The following is a 22,581-nucleotide window of genomic DNA, read 5'->3' as shown; positions in this document are numbered from 1 at the left end:
CAGCAGACCAATGCGTTCAAATACAGTGCACAAAGACCTGCAGACCTGCATGTGGAAAGGGTTGTCTTCCCTGCACTTCTTCTGGATAATAATTCAGCTGTGCACATGTGGAAGTACCATGTTGAATCAGGACTAAATACATTTAAATCACAAATGAAAATACTAGCTACAATGAAAACTGTATCAGAGGCTTAGGGACAGTGGTTATTCTGTGATTAAGTAGCTGTATGTTTTATTGATCAGTAAGGGGCATGAAAAGCAACAGAAAGTTATTTCTTCCTGTTTCCACTTCAAAATCATTGACAGTTCTTACTGTTAAATGTTGGCAAAGACTAGAATGTTAATTTTAATGTGTATAAATAATTTATTGAATAATAATATATGAAAATGAATTTTATAGGCTTCTCTATATGAATGACAGTCCATTATTGAAATTTATTAATCAGCACATTCCACTCAAATTTTTTGAGGAAGAGGAGGGAAGGAGGTGGAGAGGCGGTTTGGAAAAATGCAGTACAGTGGGCTGACTAAATGTGAATACTTGGTCTCTGAAAATGCAGCTATCAGTGTAATTCAAATCATACTGATGAGATACAGAACAGTTATATGCAGTCATAATAACAACTTATATACTGTCTATATTAATAGCAATGCCTGTTTGAGAACAATTTTAAAATAGGTATGTACAGTTTTATTAAGTATAAAAAGACACCGTGCAGAGCACAATACAATTCATTTCATCTCCAGTTCTGGTAGTTCTCAAACTCCACTGTCTTAATTTATATTGTCACCAGTGACCGCTGAATATAATTACCTCTCTGTATAAAATGAGGCTTCTCTAGATGAATTCATGCTGTTTGGTTTTAAAAATACAGTAATTTCCTTTCAATGGCTACTTACACTGATCAAATACTGTCAAGACTGTTGGCTAGCCTGCATTTGGTTTCTAACATACGCTATGATAGTGCCAATTTCCCCTGTTTTGCTTTGTTTCTCTCTGTTTGAGAATAGACCCTCCAATATATTGTTTCTGACTTTGTTCCAAGTTCACAACCAGCACACTGTTTCTGACCATTTCTACATTCCATTCCTCACATTACTGAACTTTCACTGACATCAGCAGGAGTTTTCAACATGCAATGACTGTATGGTTTTCCTCTAATCTCCTTTTCTCCCCCAGGTCTTTTCTAATGAAGCATAAAAGGCATGTAAAAATGATCACTTTTTTTAGGATTTGGGGGTCCATTTTCTTATTTTCTTTAAAGCAGATGACATTTATAGCCTTCCAGCTTTGACTATCTTCTTTGGAAAAGCAGACATGTAAACTTAAGAACTTACAGATTTTGCTTGCACATTCCAATCTGGCTCAATTAAAAAAAAAAAAAAAAAAAGTCAGAAATCTAATTTCAAATTGATTTAAATGATAATGTGTGAGTCTTAAAAGAAACAATTTACACTTCCTCCTCTCTAAAATATATTAACATTAGACTGGAAAATAAATTAAACAGTACAGAAATGCAGAGATTATGCTATCACAGTAATATCTGCCAAACAAAGCTTGGTCTTTTGCTAACATTAGCTTACTACATTTGCAATACATGCTAAGCAAAGACCCTACTTCTCTAACAGGTACATTCAGACAATATATATTTTATGGAATAAATATATAATATATCCAGTTATAGATTTCTGAATAGTAACTATAATAGATACAAGCAATACCTACGTTTAAAAATACAGTTCTAGGCTTCCCTAACTTTACTACTAATAAAATTAAAGTTGACCTAAAACTCTCTCACTCTGTTGATGCATAATAAAATATATGGAAACACCAAGAGTAAAAAGCCAATTGCTTCTACAAATGGAATACTTTATAAATATAGTAAATTGCTATTTCCAGAGGGTAATCTGAAAATTATAAACAGGAAGTTAGGTTAAAACAGCTCTACAATATATAGTACAAAGTGGTTATGAAGGGTGATGTACGAGTTTGATGTCTGTGGCAAAATTTTGAACTGATGTTTTTAATTTTTGGAGATAACTGTAGAGAAAGATCCTGCTCTCAAAAGCAGCTGATCTTAACCTCCTTAAACTAAACTTTTATTGACTAGAGAAAGCCAACTAGAAATTTGTCAGAGTAAGGAGTGCAAGATGAGATCAAACAGAATTATTTGGAAGCCCTAGACTTCGCTGTTTCATAGGGTTTACCAATCATGCTGTTCTCATTAGTAACAGAGTCACTGAAGTAAAAGGTATCTGTGACTGCTGTGTGCTGAAAAGCCTTATCATGATGGTACCCTCCCTATGGCTCACTTTAGTCTGGTACACTACATTCTCCAGATGAATTCTGTTTCATGTTCCTGTAGTTTGCTTTTGCTGGAATACTAGAGTACGGCTCTGGTTGCTTGATTACTGAACTCTTGATTGAGGCTTCTTCTTTCTTGAGAATAACCTAGAATTAAAGAAACATTCCTCAGGCAAGCACAAAGAATTGAGGAATTAATCTGCTGGCTGTCTCTGCCTGCCCTTCTCTCCTTTCACTTTAAGATCAGCAAAAAAGTCTTTACTTGCTAATGAAATTATTTAAATAATTTATTAATTATTTAAATTATTAATTAATAATTTATGAAAAAAATTAAAAACTTCATGTGTATGTCTGTCTCCTGCAACGTCCTTGTTTTACACAGAAATCCCAAACGTACTTCATGAAATACTACGGTTTATATTTGTCTGAGTTGAGGCCCTGAGATGGGATTTAAAACCTTCTCAGGGCCCTTTTTTGCATCAACAAATCTGGAATTCTGGTGGTCACAGTACAGGGTGATTACAAAGTGGGTTTTCCCCTGAATGCCAACAGAGGTCAGTGTCAACACTAAGGATGAAACCATCACTGGGAGCTTCAGATTTTGACCATTTGGGGACTTTCTGACTGACTTGTTGTCTCTTTAGTACATGCATACTGTTTTGGGAACAAACAGCTATGAGATGAGGATTTGGATATAAATCATTGGGACATGCTTCCTACTTGATTTTATTTAGGCAAATGGAGCATATCTATAAATGTATTCCTAGCACAAACTCTCACCGATTTCAGAAAAACTGCATATACAGAGAATCTCTGAACCTCACATGCCACTGGGAGACTTGCAAGCCTCTTGGAAGCTATTGCGATACTGAATGTCAGTCACGAGTGAGTGAAATACTTCCTACCAAACTGTATCCAAAAGCAAGCACATATAGGTGCCCTGCAGAGTAACCAGAATGAAGTTTGGATTCCCTGTTGCAAGGAAGAGGCTTGGAAGACTTTTCTTCACCTACCACCAGCAAATCTTGATGTTTTATTGCAGAGTGGTAACAGACTAGCTGAAAATGCTTTAAACTATCTAGATCTGGTGGCATATTCTTATTTGTCATAAATGCTCTGGTCGTTAATATAAAAAAACCTTCCCAGGACTTCTTTCACTTGCAGATAAGCCAGAAGTGCACAGTGGCTTTTGATCTCAGGATTATTAGTTGGAAACTCATTCCAGAATTTGCTAAGTGCTATTAACCTCTTTTCAAAACACATTTTTACTGGGAAAAAACATGTGGAAATGTACCAAAGAATGAGCGCTGCTCATCTGGACTGCAGTAAGTGCTGGCTGGTCCCTCAAGGGTACCTCCAGGCCCCTGACTGTCCCCCTTGGGGCTCCCTCCATCCTGTCCACAACCCAGGACCTCATGTCAGCTCCTAGGGTCATCATCTCTTGTCCCAGCAATGCCCCAGCAGGGCCAGTCTCCAACACCCCATAGCCCTGCCCTTCCCAGCCATGGGGTCCCACTCAACTGGGCCCCCTGTCTCTAACCCCATGCCCAGGTCTGGGGCTGCCCTGCTCCTGTCTGGGACTGAGATGGGCTCTGGCACCAGATCCTGCCCTGACAGACCCCTGGAAGTGGCTGGCCCTAGTTGGGTGCTGTCAGTGGACTTTAGGGAAGAACAATGAATCCTCTCACCTACGACATATGGTTTTGCTGTGTGCTTTGCTGCTGCTGCTGCTGCTGAATGAGCAATTGCTGCTGTTGCCGGCGCCGGGCTGTTCTCAGTTTTTCGAAGCGAGCCTCCATCTCCTCCAGCACCTTGGGAGTGTAGCGCACCACCAGCTTCACGCTGTCCTTGGCCGCCTTCAGCAGCTCCACCGCCTTCTCATGGTGTTCTCCTTCCACACTCTGGGAGCAGGGAGAACAGATTTAATAGTGAAAATGGTGCTTTGATCTAAAGCTGTGTCTTTTTCATACAGAAAGCTTGTCAGAGTTTTATGTAGCTTCCATACCTTACATTTTTTAAAGGGACCACTAAAAAGAAAGTGTTTGTTGCCCTGAAAACTCAGCTTCTGAGCTTGCTGACATGGTTTTCTAAGGACTTTCCCAGGACAGTAACTGTAAACATAGATATGTGTACATTCTTTCTGTTACACATCTTGTGATGGGCATCTCTCATGGCCAGTGCAGTGAGAAAGTGTTATCCTGACCATCCAATCCCTGGCCGCGGTCAGAAGCCTATAAATCCTGGGAGGAAAAATAAACTTTCTCTTTCTTTCACCACACCTCGACCTGTGTCCGTGTGATCTATTCATCTTCAGCGGTAACAAGTGTTAAGTAAGACTAACGCATGCTGGGCATGTATTGATTTTCAAGCCCTGATTTCTATGCTAATGTTGCTTGGAACAGTAAATTTCCAAAACAGGGAGGTGACTTGGCTGTTAAACAGAGTATTCAATTTCTACCATTAAGTGGACTGAGTGGAGTCATATGCTTTTTAGGCATGCGCATTGTTAGACACCTTGAGAAAAAGGGAAAAAAATTCTAATGGTGCATGATAGTCCATGTGTTGTAGGACGTATTCCAAAAAGCAAGAGTATCTCTACACAGAAAAAAAAAACCAAGCCTGAACACCTGCGACCTTCACATGGATTTTAGATCATCTAAAAATAAGCCTTTTTCTTCCCACTTAAAATAAATCAAAGTTTTACTACGTGCTGTGTTTTAAAACTCTTACGTATACCATGCTTTTGGAAATATAAGTCTCACCTTAAGAGAAAGTGTATAAAATTTGGCTGTTTTATATTTCCTTTTTTGCTTGTAAATCATGGTCAGTATGGCATGGCATGGACATTCAGAGGATATTCAGTGGTGTCATTTTGGTTTTCCTGTGCAACACATGAATTTAGAACAGGCTATGAATAAACATTGTAACCTCCTAAGCTACATGAAGTAGAAACATTGGTTTGCTTTCAAAGTGCTGGATGGTCCTTATTGACACCAAGAAGAAATTGTGATTGTTTTGTAGGGGAATAACGAGATGGTGTGTTTTAATACTTCATTCAACAACCTAGCAAACTGCATTTAATTCATGCTTGTTTGTTTCCTCTCCTGTTTGTCCCCAGCCTTGTTCTTCCAGTTTAGACAGTATTTTCTAATTAGAAATGAAGGGTTTGACTTTGTTGCTATCCGGGTCAATGGAAAACTCCAATTGATCTGAATAGTAATGATACAGAATTAAGCCTAATGCCCTGAGCCATAAGCAAAGAGGGGAAAAAAACAAAGGCAAACATAGCGCTGCTAAATACAAACCCTGCTCTCTGAACACACCTCACTCATATCTTGACAACCACAGTTTTCAGCTGTTATTAATATGATTGTTATACTGCTCTTAATGTCTTTATTGCTGCACACACTCCAATTTTCAAGGTATTAGAAAAACTTTATCTGCTTAACAATGGTTGCACAAGTGAAATAGCAGAGACTCTTGGAGTGGGGTAAAGGAAAAGGCAAAGGGAGTTGTTTTGCTGTTGGAATTCTTCTGCCTCTGCAAGCCTCTAAGGCTGTGCTGGCAAAGGACTCCTGCTGATATCGGTCATTTCTACACAAGGTACTTTGCTGACTGGATTATGCTGGTGGGGGACGTTGCAAAGATCTGACACTCATGTTACTTTAGAACTGCCCACCAAATGGGTAAAATTGTTTTGGAAAGCACATATTTACTTAACATATAATTTTTTATTACATATATACACTTACTCCTTTTTTTCCGTTATTGCATTGGCAGATTGCATCAAAGAGAAGAATATAAAACACTATAGAGACAAGAACAGCTGAAAGAAATGCAGATAATGTGTGGGCAAATATAAACCATTACTCTATCCTGGTTCATAGGCTTTCCATAAATCTAAAAGAAAAAAATTCACTTTCCTGAAGTAAAAAAGGAAAATCTGTTAGCCCACAAATTGGGAGACTGAGAAGAATATTTCTATTAGGTATCCCTAAACAAATACTTAGCTGACAAATTAGTCATTATAAATCTATTTTGCATCCTTTCTGTATCTGACTCACACAAGGTATCTGACAAATGCAGAATCTTTGCCAGATATCAACAGGCACCAGCAAGTGTTTTTGTCGAGCCATCTGCAGGGCTTGCTGCTTTCAATTTCCTTTACTTTTAGGGGGTGTGGGACAAAAGTATGTAACAAAATCCTCAGCATAATGAGAAAACACTGTTTTTTAACATGTTTTAACAGCTCAAAGAACACTCTTCCCAGTCATGCTGGGATAACAAATCTGGATTCTGAACACACAGCTCTAATTTTATGCTGCTAATTATGAAGTTGGATAACCATCAGTGATTGAGCACAAACAAGTTACAGATATTTCATTTCATGTCCCACCACTGAGCGGTCTGTTCTACTGTACATACTGTATATTATTTGCTTTTCTCCAGCTAAATTAAGAGAATCACAGAGTGAATTAGTCCCAGTGAACAAGGCTAAATTTAGATTTTTTTGGTCTCGTCTCAAGCTGTCTGCAAACAAATAATCACTTCTATAACTTTTGCCTTTTTGCATATTATATTGTGTGGGATTATTCAGCCCAAGACTGGTTTATGAACAGTTGCTCATTACTCTGAGGGTGGTGAGGCCCTGGAACAGGTTTCCAGAGAATTTGTGGATGTCCCATCCCTGGAAGCTCAAAGTCAAGTTGGATGGGTAATGTGCTCTAGTGGAAGGTGTTCCTACCCATGGTAGAGCGGTTGGAACAAGATCATCTTTAAGGTCCCTTTCAACCCAAACTGTGCTATGATTCTGTGATTATTTCAAGTATGCAACTTGAATTCAAACTTTGAATTCTGTATTTGGACTCTGAATGCAAAAATATTTCTCTTGTGTCTCTAAATCAATTTTCTCATATGTTCACATGCAATTGGGAATTTTGTACTATGTTTTTTGCTGTATTACCTAAATATATATTCTAGAGCACATGCATAAAATTTTTGACTGGAGAATCATAAAATAGAGGTGACAAGAGGGTTGAATTCAATGTCTTGACTTCTGAATATTCACCACTTTCCTCTCTGGTCTTTGCCTAGACACTGTTGACAGTAAAAGGATTTTTCAAGAACCATCCATTAATTAGTAAATTGAAACTATTTTCATCTGCCTTTTTAATCCCTTGTTGAAAGAAACAACAACAAAATTCTTTGATCAAATTTAAATCAGTGAAGTTGAGGCAATCAACTTCCTTGACTATTCCATTTATTTTTTTTCTTTAAGACTAATCTTATCAGTGAATTTTTCTTTCCTTTCTCATTGCTATTTGGTACAAGCATGTTTTCAGGACTCGTATTTCTCTTTTGAGACCATGATTGTTGGCAGAAGAAGTGGTAAAAAGTCTGAAGTGTTCGACAAAATCTTCTAACAAAAGTGTTAGAAGAGAAAGGGAATAGCTAGTGTTGAGAGAAACAGATGAAAACATAGAAACATTTTTATTGTTTATGGGCTTTCAACGAAGAAGAAATTTAAGTTTTAAAGTCTTAGATTTCTGACTGGACTCAGAAACTACTACTCTGTGCCTTCGGTGCATTTAAATACAAGGTCAAATGGAGGTTTGCATGGAAAGACTACGTGTTCACAAAGGGAAGGGTAAGGATATATGAATGAAATGTATCCTTATCTTTTCAGTATTTTACATTTCTTTGTAAAGAGAACAAAAAGAAAAATGAAAGGCAGAATTTGACCTGTATCATGGAGTCAGAGCCTTATGTGTCCTCTATTCCAACAGCCCTTCTTTTTTTACTTCCATATTGACATTCACAGTGAAATTACTACAAAATGTTCCACCTTGATTTACATGAAAAATGACGATGTAAAAAATGTACTTTTTTACACATACTCCCTGTATGGGAACATTTGTACAGATGATTTCTCTGACAGATATCACAGCTGGATGAATATCACTAAAAGAAATCTAGAATGTACCCTCTACTGTAAATCAGAACCAAATGCGCTTACCAAATTTCTTTCAGTTTTATGTGTTCAAAGGCTTTGAAGGTCACAGGACTACACAAGTGCCACTGTGTCATCACTGTGCTTGGAAAAGGCTGTGTGCCTCAAAGGCTATGAAATGAAAGTCTGTTATTAAGCTTTTACTGCAAGAAGAATTAACAGAATTATCAATTAAGGCATTGTAAATTAGGCAGGTAGTGTGGATTGGAAATGAAGCTCTTCAAGCACTCTCCATTACAACAGAAATTGTAATGGCACAAAATTGTTGGTGAAGCACTGCCTCACTACACCACAAACAGACACTGAAGGGTCTCTCACAGAACTAATTATTTTTGTTTTGTGTGGCTGCATTTTAAATCATGATGTTAGAACAGCTGTGAAAAATGAAAATTCAGATGAAAATGAAAGCAAATTTCCACATACCACTCCATTAACTGAAAGCAGCTGGTCCCCACGTTTGAGCCCACCATGCCTTTCTGCCACTCCTCCAGGAATGATGCGAGAAATATAAATAGGTGAATTCTGTTCCTTTCCTCCCATGACATTAAAGCCCAGGCCCTCCTCAGTCTTTGGCAGCTCCACCACTCGTGGGTGTGAATGGCCTTCACTTGCAGCAAATGCAGCAACCGTTGCCTAGAAGAAAAAAAATGACTGATTTGGCTATTTAGGGGGAACAGTGATAGACATTTCGTTGCTCATTGGCAGGAAGAACTCCTTCCTGTGAAAACATTTCAGTATTGTACTCTGACATTTTCTGATTATCTGAAAATATTTTAAAATCATCAAGTTCTAAGCCAATGTTTTTGAAATAAAGGAATAAACAGAGGAACAAAGAGTTTAGGTGACTCATCAAAGATAATACAGAAAGTTACTAGCAGAGTAGTTACCAGAAGTAGGCACCAGGAAGCCTTACTCTGTGGTGGTGCACCCTTATGATCATTAGTGCATTTCTTCTTTGCCTTTTCACGGGGAGAAAATTTATTCCTGTGGGATAAGATAATGGGATCTCTAATGTGTTCCTAGTTGAAATAAAGTGGAAGAATTGAATTGTTATCTCTCTGCTTTGCTTTCAGATTTATGGAATTATTTATTTTTAAATCCTCCAATTATATTCTTAAATTAAAAGTTTAATTTATAATCTGTGAAATCTTGCAGACTAAGTAACTTCTGGAACAGGAACAGAAGGTTTTATTATATAATTCTGTCAAAACTTTTATTGAAAATGAAGTCTAAACAACAGAAACATAAATAAATTAGAAAAATTTAGATTGTTGATTCCAGGGGAAGAAAAAACCAGAAGTACCATACTGTAAAGCTTGCATCCAGGAAAATATTACATTTATACTTGATTTTTCACCACAAGCATTTTCTTACTTATTGGTCTTAATAAATCATTAAATAAACATGAAGAAAATATTTTTATTTTTAAAATGTATTTGTAGTTCAAACTGCTTGAACAATTTTGCATTACACTAATAATTTTTGAGCATCCTATAATACTTATGCTTAATAGAAGCTAGTGGATGATGTGACATAATGGATCATTCTCAATTACATGTTTTTGCACATGCAGAACTTGTCATCATGCATACATATTATGTCAGACATGAATGCACTAGGAGAATGAAATGCAGACAGCCCAGAAATAACCAGGAAATATTGCGATATTGAAACATTGCTCTGTAACCTGCTGTTCTATATGAGTAAGAAATGAGAATGGGAAACACTAATTGGACTTCTCCCCATTTACTAAATAACATAGCAATAATTTCTATGTTTATCTGCAGAGTAAACAAATCAGGATTTCATATGCACATTTCTCTATATAGAACCAAAAAGATTACAAGTTTACATTGACCATTAGCTTTCAATTAGAAGGTTAAAATCAGAAAAATGGCCTACAGAAAAGAAAGTCCTATTTAATATGGAAAATACACTGCAATTTAGACTATATTAGGTTATTTGCTGCTATTATAGAGCTTGCTTCCCTAAAATATTCTTATATCATTTTGTAACACACTCCCAACCTTCCTCTTCCAATACAGCTTTAAATTAAAATCTCCAAACATAAATACTTAATGGTATTAATGGTATCTTAGTTCCACTAGGACTTCAGGGAGTTTATGTTCACAGGAATGAGACAATAAAAAAGTAGCTCTAAAAAAGATTTATGGGTTTTGTAAGTTATTTTGCATGGAATCTGCTATACCACATAAAAGACAGTGTTTTGTGCAAAATGATAATGGGAAAAAGAAAGCCATGGTGGATCCCCTTGTTTGGAAGCATCTATTTTTGTGCATGTTATGAAAATACAGAGCATATTTCATACTGGCACATAGAATGGGTTCTTTCATGGTTGTGTGAATTCCTTTATCATTTCAGCAGCAGCAGTAACGTAGCTGTCATTGTCTAAGGATATAAGAAAGGCAGGTCCACATGGACAAATAGACAATATATTTTATTACAACAGACAATGTATCAGAAAAAAAAACCAACCAGGCTTACATTTATCTGTGGCATCAATAAAATGTTGATCAGGCCATTTCTGTCACTGTTCATCCTTACCGCTTGCTCAGCATCTACAGTTCCCATTAGTTAAAAGGGGAATTTTGTTTAGTTTCTACCTCCCAAATAACTGTGTCCTCTCTGGATGAGATGTATGGGAAAACAGTCCATTAAAATATTGGTTGTTGCAGACAGACTGCTACAGAAGAACCAGTAGATTTGCTTTTGCAAAGCAACTTTTCAAAAAGCATCATATTCCATAAAATCATTCTCTTTTCTTAAGCTACAGAAGCAGCATAAAGGTTGAAATTTTCCATTATGATTGTTACCTGGGAAGTAGCACTGGTTCTAGACTCTGGGCTGCCACTGATGTCTAAATTTTCTTACAGTGTACACACGAATACCTGAAACACACACGCGCACAGTCAATTACTAGATCACTTTGGGAACACATATTTCAACAGCTGCAGATATCCTACCTTTGCAGTGGCCCTGGCTCGGAATTCGGGGCAGCCATTAACAGTTATGGTTTCATGCATGTATTGATACACCTAAAATGTTCATGAAAATAAAATGAAATTAATTATAGGAGCAAAACAAGGACTTTGTATTAACCCAGACAGGAGAGTCTCCTTCCCTCATAGAACTAACTTTCATTAATCTGTATTCACGCCATCACATAGCCAAGTGTCTGCTATACTTGAGCATGCTTAGGTTAACAGAGAACATCAATCTGTGTTTCTCACAATACTTTCTAAACTTTACATCTTCCAACACAACTCTTTTCCACTCTCTAGCAAGTAGTTTCATAAAACCACAACAGTTAAGTTCTACGTTATCAAAAATTCGTGTTTCCAGGCAACGGCATTTATTGAATGCAAACGATCTCAATTGACCTGAGTGGTGTCAGCCTCCAATAATGGCTTCTTTGGTCTCTGAACTTTCTTATGAACTAAAAGACTTAGGAAACTGACGTTAAAAAATATCTAAGCTGCTCAGCATACAGAAGAAGAACACTGCTCAGCTGAAGAATGGAAGTGAACATAGGTCTGGTGAAAGGTCACAGTACTACCTTCCATCAACCATTAACTAGGAATAGTGGAAAGGGGTTGACAGTCTGGTAGGTCAGGTCAGACATGGTCACTGAGTAAGGTTATCCTTAAAAAAGAAATTGTACATACACATAAATTACATAAAATCAACATATATATAAAACTTTCTGTCATTTTTTTCTGGTTTACATTTTTGGCCCACTTTCTCTGGTCCTTAACTCTCCCTTTTAAACGTCTCCAGTAAAGTGAAAAGAAAGGGCTTTGTCTTACATTGCCTTTGTTCTCTAGATTTGTCACACTCTCAGAGGAAAAATAGCAATCAAAGCCTTGATACTAGCCAGTTATTTTGAAAGCAAACTTAAAAAATAGAAGTATTTATATATAATATACAAAAAGTTTTTTGGAAGACAAATGTGAATGCAAACAAACCAAATCTTCTCTTTAACTTTCTTCTAAAATCACCAAACTTTAAAAAAAAAAGTTTCTATATGCCACTGATTTACTGTAGGCATTTTCTTGACCTAATTCATGAGAAATTTTGTTGTTTCATGTGCTTTATGTCTCAGGCTGCACTCCTCATCAGAGACAACCTTTGCTGGTAAAGTATGTTAGTTTTTACAGCAATCTCCTTAGGTTCCTCGAGGAGGGCAGATTCAAATGTACTTTCAAAAATATATTTACCTTTCGCTCATTTGCTGATGCTTTAGCTGAAGTGCCAAAACTTTCCTCTTTGGTAATGTGAATGTTACTTTGGTGGAGAAGTACTTAACTGACCTGCAAACAATGGCTTGTCCCATGCATAGGCAAAAGCTGCCCATCCCCCTGTCCTGATGACTTGTTATGTGGTACCATAAGGATGCATCTCTCCCCACTGAGCCTGTTAATATGCAACTTAACACACTGACAAGCATATGCTGCAAACATCTAAACAACATTAAGATTTGTGTCTCATTTCTGACTCCAGTGGATAGACATACTGTTAATCAAGCACTCTTAAGTAGCAAAATGTTTGGGGATGACTGACAGCCAAATCTTTTTTCTTGGGGTATCATACATAAGGAAAAGGCAAAAAAGGAAAGAAGATAACACATGTGATACATTTCAGAGATCTAAAATATGACAAACACTTCCACAATACAGCTAAAGATTCTTTGTCTTGACTGTTGTCAGCACATACATCATTCTAGAACTGAATTAAAAAAAAAAACAAAACGAGCCAATGAAGAAAACTGAGACAAGGGTAGCATCAAAAATCTGAAAATCTTCCTGCTTTCTCTGTTTGAAATGAAATCTTGCTTCCATTGGGAACATGGACACTGACCACAGAAGAAACCAGGATTTTGCCCTTATTTGTAAACATCTGGGAAAAGAAAGCACTTTTAGAGTCTCCACAGGATTTCTGGTTTCTTATGTTTTAATACTGGATGATATCATCATAAAAGTGGGTTGAGCCTATATACTCAGCATTATACTGCACAGATCAGTTCAGTGTTTATTGTATTATGTTGTAGGATGTATTATTACATAAGAAGAATTACTGCATTATGTAAGAAGAATACTGTGTAATTGCAGTAATGAATCATTATGTACTTGTTTCTTCAAAACCCAGAGTGTACTGAACCATTAATAATGCTGTATTTTCTTCAGGTTCCCCTTCATCTTAAAACATGACAGCAGATCCTACATATTATTTTTGCTTGCACAGCTTTAAATGCTGTGGCTTGCTAAAATGTCTAAAGGAATATATTTGACTATTGAACTATGATGACATTAAATTAGTTTGAAAATAGTCACAGTATTCCATATCGAGGAACAGTTACTAAAAAGTTCTTTAAAATATTCATGACTAAGGTCGACTGTCATAAAGGTGAGTTGATAATGATACATTCATGTCATTGTTTGTTAGGTTTGAAGTCATAACTTCCTGTTGACTGCATCCTACCAGTAACTAGCTGGTAGACTTTTTAATAACCTGGTAACTAACTTGTATACTGATAAAAGAACAGACCCACAAGTGTGTAATTAAGTTAGTAAGATAAAAAATAATCCAGCAGCTCAAAAACCTCTGGAAAAATATGATCAGCAGTGTCATATAATCCTTGGATAATCTGTAAATTCTCAATGCTAACAGATCTAAAATGTTGTTCTGCAAAGAGTTATTGGTGATTATGGTATCTACAGCACAGTTCAGATAAAGAGTCCTGCATGTCAGATCTCATTGTCCATAAGCAAAAGATGCGACCAGTTCTCAATATTTGCTTGAGGCATTGGTAAATCTAATTATTCTGACTGTTAAATAATGCTCAATGTAATTTGAGTTTAAGAATGATAAAACATATACACCCACATAACTTTCTTATTTCTAAGTCAGTGTGATAACCAAACACAGATTAATTGTACCTGCTCTACCAAGCACCTTAAACTCTTCGTAGGGTTCAGATCTAATCAGGGCTCATTTTTGCAATGCAGTGAAGTCAAGAAACAAACGTTGTTTGTTTTCCTGTAGCCACACTAAGCCCTTTATCTATGCTGTTCTCAGCACCACCTTAGCCATGATTTTAGCACAACAAATCCATTCTGCTCCCTCTTCTATGTACACAGAACACATAAACTGAAAATCTCTTTGTTCTCAAACTGAGTAAGGTGCCATTTAAATCCTCCTGGTATGGAATATAGCTTCCTGTTCAATTCACTGTATGTGACAAGTACTTGAAATGGATTTTAAAAATATTTTCTTTCAATTCCTACTATTATCCGTACATCTGATTACAGTTTTAACATATAACAATTCTCCTGAATCTAATGATGGCATCCTTAAGATACCTGTAAAAGATCTACAGTAGACTTCTTTACTTAAACAAAATATCAGGCAGTATAGAAAAAGACAAAGGTACAAATTTTAATTTAAAGCATTTGAAAATCTCCCCTCTAGGATATTTACTAAAGAAGTATTTTAAAACAGTGACCTTTGTCGATTCTGATAGATGAATCATTTTGAAAGACATCATTGTATAGTATGATTGAGCTGAAGAAAGAAAATTAACATATCACAGAATCACAGACTGGCTGAGAATGGAAGGGACTCTGGAGGTCATCTCATCCAACTGTCTTGCTCAAGCAGGGCCACCTAGAGCCAGTTGCCCAGTACAGTAACTAGATGGTTACTATATGTTACTAACTTGAAAAAGAGCATATCTATTTTTGTATGTACAGCTATATATTTTTTGAGTGTCTGTAAGACTGCATGGGTGTTTAGTAGTATTATTTACTGATGGACTCCATACGAAGTCTAATGGTCTAGTGCCTAGGGAAAAGAGCTTCCACAATTCATTAGCAATAGAGATTAAATTACAGGTGAAATGTCAATGTTTCAAGACATGAACTTGCAGCTGGAAGATAAATGGTAATGTTTCAGATCATTTCTTCCCCCCAGCGATTTCTGCCAAAACTGTGAGTGTGCTGAATACTCATTGGATAAAGGCGTGCTGCAGAGAGGGGCTTGTTCGCTCAGATCTCATTTGTGCTGTGGAGCAAGACGTACTCGGCTTTGTTTTCTCTTTCCTGTGGAGTGCGGAATACAACACTCCCACCAAGCAATACTCCTGAAAGCACCAATACAGACCTCAGACTTTTTTCAGTTTCTGCAGGTAGTCTCCTCAGACATAACCTAAAGTTATTCTGCCACACTACTCAAAGATTACAAAAAGAGTGAGGGAGGTAAATTACAGCTAGAAAATTTGAACTTGGAAGTGAATCCTCCTTGTACTGTCAGCTCTCTCAGGCACAGAGAAATGCACATTTTATTACCTCTCCCAGCAGGACCTGTAGTGAGTCAGATGCAGCAGGTATTATTGTTATGATGATGGGCCTCATCCCCACGCATTCAGCTGGGAGGCAAAGCAGCTGGTTTAAGATTACTGAAGTGCAGGAAGGGGAACAGCCTTACAGGTACTTTAGGAGCTAGCTTCTTATCAAAAATTACTCCATACAGACTCATAACAAAGCAGCAAGTTATTTAGGGCTCGGCTATTTAAGTCAGTAATAGCTGTAGAAGGTCCAGGAAAAACAGTGCACTTAGCAGCCTGTTTTGTAAAGGTGTCTAGAAGCAGTATTCTGTTTACAACCTGAATGATGTAACATCTTTTCTGATGAATTCTCTAAGACAGAATTTAATTAAACAATTTTATTCCATTAACTTCTGTAAGAGGCATTTAATGATTCATTCCCCTGATGAAATATGTAATTCTAAGTACAACTCTACCTACAATAATGATGCTCAGCTTTAGGACAAGCTGATCTGAACACCAGAAGGGCAGAGGTATAAGGCAGAAGTAATTTTACAGCAATGTATAGGTGCTCAGAAACCCCCATAACACATTCCAAAACAGAGTACACTGCAATTCAGACCTGTGATGTAGCAAGCCCAGATACAGTTTTCTGAAACTTCTAAGTGGAGACCTAACATTTTTCAAAAATGTTAGAGGTTTCTTAGCATAAGATGATACATGTAAATAGTAATAATCAGCTGTGTTTCCACAGTGCCTGCATATGATAATAATAAAAAGACATAAAATGCTTCCTTCAAGAAGTCACAACCTAAGTAAGTGACTTAGGTAAATCACAGGTAAGCAGGTAAAAGGGTCAAATGAAGAAAAAAAACTTCAAAAAGACCGATAAATGAAATTATGTTTAACATATATATTGGCATCATCTGAGTTTAGCTCCTTTGCCATATTTTTTGTTGCTTCAAGTGTAGAAAAGAATTGTGTATCTATTTTTGGAAGAAGACTTTCAAGGAAGGGAAGGCAAGAGCCTGACAGTCCAGAGGAGAGAGTTAGCACGAGAATAACCAGAGCAAGGAGGACATCATTGGTTTCACTGCACTTCCGTAGTCATGTCTACGGAAAAGTGTACATGTGTGCATCCTTGCAGAACTGATGCTAAGCTATAGAAGAAAGATTGTTATTTACTTACACCTCAGTGCTACGCATCTGCCAGCTGAATCCCTGTCTTCCTAATTGCCTTTGTATGTTGGAGAGGATGATAAATATTTTTCCCTTCTAAGATGTCAAGCAAAAAGAAATATCTTAATCAGTCTTTCACCATCGTGAGAAGAGCAGAAGATGCTCAGCTATTCAGCATCGCTGCTGGCTTCTCCACTCCAAACCTGGAGCTGACTCCCAGGACTTCCGTCTCCTTCTGCTCTGAGATCTAAATTTAATTTCACTTGGTGTGCATGAACCAGTCCTTGGGGCAGGCCAGGAGAATGACCAGTCTTGTGATTGTGAGAAGAGAGAGAGCAAAGGTGCCCTGGAGAGCTGCAGACCTCTCCACTGTGGTCCCTGTGAATCCCTTGTTTCTGTGAGCAAATGACACCTGCAGCACAAATTGGTTGTGTCTCTTCCACTCTACTTTGTTTCCATAATTTTTGACTCTTTCACATTCTGTTTGGCACTTTTTGTTACCCATAACCATTCTTAATCCAACATATTTATGTTTGTGGAAAGGAATGCATTGGTTGGTGTGCCTGGACAGACTGCCCTTGAGCTGTGCCTCAGCACTCAATTCAGACCATGCTTGACCACATAAGTAAGCAAGGACATCTTAAACGCTAAAAAGATCAGGAGGGACTCTGGTAGCCTCTTGTACAACCTAAACCATGGAATCTTACCTGGTAATTTCTGTTTGAACTACAGACTTTTCAGAACTCAGTCAAAATCTCTGTCCTTTATGGCAGGTTTTCTGGAATTTCAAACAGTATTTGCTTTTCTACAAAATTACTTACAAACAGCTCCAATTATCCGTCTAAGATGACACCTGAACAGCTGACGACATAAAAAAAACGAAAACATGTCAAACACAACCAAAAGTGTGCATATTAGCAGCATGGAGGTATGCAGCTGACCCAACCACATTTCTTCTTTCATAATTCCTCTTTCTTAATTCCTTTTTTGTAATGACTTCTTGCATCTGAAATTTTACTCAAGCTCAAAACCAAAGCAGTGGAGCACTTCCATTCAGCCTTAAGCCTGTGGTAGCTCAATGAAAGTGGAAAATATCTAGCGATGGTGTGTTAAGTTTTGTATCTCATGAATATCAGATGGAATTTCTGGCTTTGTGCCTGTGCTCTGCTTTATAAAAATCATCTCATGTGATAAGCATGCTTGGGAAAGCACATCTGCATCTTTAAGAGCATGTTTTCTCCAGAGAACTATATATATCTACAGATCTATAGCCTCTTGCTAAGGTACTGTACTAAACACTATCATACACCATAGTCCAGAAGACAGCAGTTCCATAGGGTAGTTGAAAGCAGGCTGATTTTCTTTTCTATCAATCTAGTTGACTCAAAAAATACTAACATTGTGTTAATAGCTACTTTTATCTTTGGTAATTAATTAAAAAAATGGGAAAGAGACTATTCTGAATGACTGAAAAGCAAGATAATTTGAGAACTGTCTAAATAACAGTGCTTGTGAGGGACAGACTCCCAGAAAATCACTGGTTGTGGAAGAACGCCATGGATGGGATGTATATGTACCACAACTTCAAGTTTACAATAAACTTAGATTCTTCTTAAACAAGATGGTTTGAGCAAATGAATCGCAAAAGCCCATTTTGTTATAGCACTATGACAGGTGTTTGAGTAATCCCAACAGAAGCAGAATTAGGCAACCTTACACCCAAGCTCACACTGTATATACTGTACATAATCTTCGGTCTGCCCCCGAATGCAAGCTGATGATCCTCTGTCAATGTCAACAGGAGAAGTCTACAAGATACCTGTGAGTACAGGGAGGTCAAAATGGCTGAAAGTACCTTTGTGAGGAAGGCACGTGATACATTATTGCTCTTGCTGGAAGCACCAACATGTCTGTATTATGCAAGTTGTTGCCTGCAGCTACTGAATTTCGACAACTGAATTTGAAAAAGCTGCTTTGTGACAACTAGTCTGTATTAATGAGCTATTTATATCAGACAGAATGTGGTCATTCAAGGTTGCTGGCATTCTGAATATTTTTACATGATAAGCTCTCATTAGCCCTTGAGCAGTTACATGTTTGCATTGGGAAAACCACTGGTGTCTATTTTCAAAACCAAACTTTGCATCATTTTCGTAATTGTTGCAGCAATCCCCCTTCCATGAAGTAACACTGCATGGATGTTGCCACATGATGCCATAGCAATGCCAACCCATTAAAAAGCACAAACCTATAAATGAAATTCAGTCTTGTTTAACAACTTGAAGAGATGAGACAGTTTTAATTTCAGACCATGTGGAAGAAATATTATGAATGTTGGCTTTAGCATTTTCATTGAGGATATTTTATTTAAATGTTTCCTTCTTTAGGGGATGGGGGTTATGCAGGAAACTAGGTCAGCTCTACCAAAGTGAAAAAACTGATCTGAATACTGATGCATTATTAAGCTGTCCTTAGGCAGTAGGGTAAAAATGGCATGGGCCTGAGACATTGTTAAAATAAATTAAGTATAATCACTGCAAAGGTATAATATTTTAATTTATGGTGAAATGCTTTATGAAGGCTGAAGTTAAAAGTGGATTTTTTTTTTATTTTTTTTTTTTTTTTTTTGTATGGAAAATAGTGGTGTGCACTCTGCTCTGACAGTATCCATGGTGGCGTCAGAAAGCTGAGCCAAGTTTTGGTCCCTGAGCTCTTGCCATATGATGATGCATCTGTCCAAGAAACAACCCAACAGGGGTCACAGGTTGGGGCCAGAATCTCTTTCCTCCCTTATGTGTGAGCAGAAGTAAGTAGCAGATGTACCAAACATGCATGCTGTCACATCCTCTCCACATATTGGGTGACTCAACTGAAACATGCCTGGTGCTGCTGTTAAGACACACAAGACCTCTGTGTGCCCTCTCTTCCTTCCAATGTCAATTCTGTCTGGAGTCACTGACACTCTGAAATCAATAGGAAGTTGCTTAACAGTTCCTTTTAAGAATAAGGAAAAATAGACTTCTATTTGCAAGTAAAAAGTACTTATATGAGGAACAGGAAAAATATAGTTGGATCATTTAGTTTATCTCCTATCTCTTACATATTGTTTTATATTCTGCCCTAAATCAGTAGGAACTATGATCTGGCATCTTTAAAACAGTGCTACAGGTGTTGCAGAAGCCATTTCCTTTGCAATCACTAAACCTTAGCAAAATACAGTCCTAAAAGCCTCTTTTGCTGCTTCTACTGAAATATACCAGGATAGAAAGAAATACCAACATATGTGATTAGTTAATTCCCATAAACCCACTGGGAACTCACAGTTTTTAATTTAAAACTCTCTCTTAGACCTCACTGCCAGTTACTTTTGAGTTCAAAAATACAGCAATAAAATTTAATTTCCTCCACTTTATCAGTAAGTCTGTATAAACTGTTAAGGCTGACATACAACAGCCATATTCCAAACTTAAACAGATTTGTCAAAACCTTGCCAAAATGAGCACCTGGATGAAACATGACATCATCATGGAAGCTCATCTCAAATGTTCCTGTCAAGCTGAGAAAGCAGGGACGAGGAAGGAAACTACTGATGCTTCTTGTTTTAAATGCCAACAAAAATATAGCTAAAATAGAGTTTTTAAGAGATTTACAATTTCTTTTCTTTTCTGAAGGCACAATTTAAAAAATGGCGATTGAGCAGCATTTCTCAAGAGTCTTGTCAGTAACATCAGTTAAGTGGTAGCAGGGGGATACTGAGGCTCCATCAAGGCAAAAAAAATGGTGCAGTGGCTTCCAACAACCTATCACCTATTATTACTTGGTAGTTAACCTTGCTGCTGATTTCTCTCAAGAGGAAGAAGCAGGCTTGAGATGAACATGAGCAGAGGCTATTCTGTTTATTCTGAAGAGTTTTATGCAATCAAATAGGATACTGCAACAATAAAATGATTGTATGAGCAAACAGAAAAGATGCTGAGATGCACCACACACGTTCCACTGGAGTCCCCTTCCATAGCACACACAGCTGCAGCTGTGTGCCAAAATGAGAACATCACCTGAGCACCACTCAGGCAGCTTCACTAAATATGATACAGCCACCCACATAAACTGTAAGATGAACAAGATAGTGTGATTGTTTTGATTCTGTACATTGCAGTACTCTTGAAGCACTGAAGTATTTATTTATCTATTGTGAAAGGCAGTTACACAAGCAGAGCGTAAGTATGATTAGATATATAGCCATCAGCCAACTCTAAAAATTGATCTTTAATCAAAACCAGTGGGAGAAAGCACCCATTAAAGAGCAATGGTACAATCTGGTCCCAGATTCTAGGCTACACTATCTGTGAAATCTACGTACTTAGCTCTAGGCAGATAAAAAAAAAATGACAACAGCAGCTGTTTTAAATCTCCTGCAGTGAAGTCATGAAAGTGGTAGGGACTTAGTAATTGCACAGAGACTAAATAATGCCTTCTCTCAGATAATGCTTGGGCAGCTTGGTAAATTCATATAATTGCCATTAATGAAGGCCATCTGCTGAGTTACAAGGTAATAATTTCCAAAAGTTCTCATTCATGCCATCCAGGGCTTATGAGCAACAGAGTAATGCTTCAATCAATTATGGTAAAGTGGCAAATGAAACTTCATTGTTTTTCAAAATTGGAATGATTTCTGATTACATTCACCCTAAAAAATAGCATATATTTTAACACAGAAGGATAATTTAAAAAAAGAAAGAAGTTCTGTGTTTACTGCTAACTTAAGCTTTTCTGCTGACCTTCCTCAATGCCTAGTCCAGCATGGTGGCAAGAGAAAGAACAGGCAGCTCATCTTTAGAAATCTGATTTTTTTATTATCTAATTAACATACATTGCAAATCCTTCTCTCAACTCATCATTTTGAGTACAGTACCTGCAACCAGGAGGCTGAAGGCAAAATTCTGTAAAATGTGAATAGATTACTACTGTGCCATACCATGATATTTGAGTCAAGCTAAGTAATGCCCTTTCCTATCAGTGATGGAAGTACTCATTTGGTGGAAACTCGTATCATTATTTTATACGGCTTTTCATCGCTGGGACAGTGGAAATGAAAAAGGGATGGAAAGGTACAGTAGAAGATTGCTACAAATCCTACAAAGCCCCAGAATGCAGATAAACTGAACTGGTTTGGCTGACATTATAATCCACTCCAATATCTAAAAATAAAGTAACAAAACTTTAAAATTAGCATCCAGGAATACAAATTTTATTGATAAGTTATTGATAAATCAATGCATAAACATGCAAAAATCTGAATGAAATTGATCAATTTGCACAATTCTGTATTTGCTATTGCATGAGTCCTATTACTAAACTAATGGTGCAGTGATTCTAAATAAGCTATCAGGAACACTAGAACAAGTTATAACAAGGTATCAGATTAGCCTAAGGAGAACACTGCTTCCCAGCCAGTCTAATGAGGCATCATGCTAATACAACCATACTGTTTTTTGTGACCTGAGGTACAAATCTGAGCTGATAAATCTCCATCACTTTACTCCTATGTGTTGTCCTATTGCCCTTTCATTTTACTAATTGCCTTATTAGTAAGTTGGACATATCACTTCTGCACAATCGGACCAACAGTCAGTTCAGTTTGCACAGGTAAATGTGACAGCAGGGCATCTTTAGACGTCAGGCTTCCTACTGAGCTTTAATCACAGTTCTGTGCTGTGAATTATAGCAGTAACTCTTCTCAATACA

The 22,581-nt window shown here is 37.3% G+C and overlaps 1 protein-coding gene across 1 annotated transcript in view; it reads right to left on the bottom strand.

Moving 5' to 3' along the window:
- Nucleotides 1-340: 340 nt before the first annotated feature.
- LOC131592461 (protein lin-7 homolog A-like) overlaps nt 341-22,581 on the bottom strand; it is a 48,319-nt gene continuing 26,078 nt past the window's right edge. Inside the window, exons 3-6 of the mRNA XM_058863987.1 lie at nt 11,300-11,371; nt 8,739-8,948; nt 3,998-4,206; nt 341-2,452 (exon numbers count right to left, since the gene is read on the bottom strand). Coding sequence (XP_058719970.1) covers nt 2,410-2,452; nt 3,998-4,206; nt 8,739-8,948; nt 11,300-11,371 — 534 coding nt within the window. The 3' untranslated portion in view covers nt 341-2,409. The remainder of the gene's footprint in view (nt 2,453-3,997; nt 4,207-8,738; nt 8,949-11,299; nt 11,372-22,581) is intronic.

The sequence above is a fragment of the Poecile atricapillus genome, chromosome W, assembly GCF_030490865.1.
Source record: "Poecile atricapillus isolate bPoeAtr1 chromosome W, bPoeAtr1.hap1, whole genome shotgun sequence".
NCBI classification, from domain to species: domain Eukaryota; kingdom Metazoa; phylum Chordata; class Aves; order Passeriformes; family Paridae; genus Poecile; species Poecile atricapillus.
Note: the sequence above shows the minus strand (reverse complement) of the source record. Positions and strands in the feature narration are given on the sequence as shown.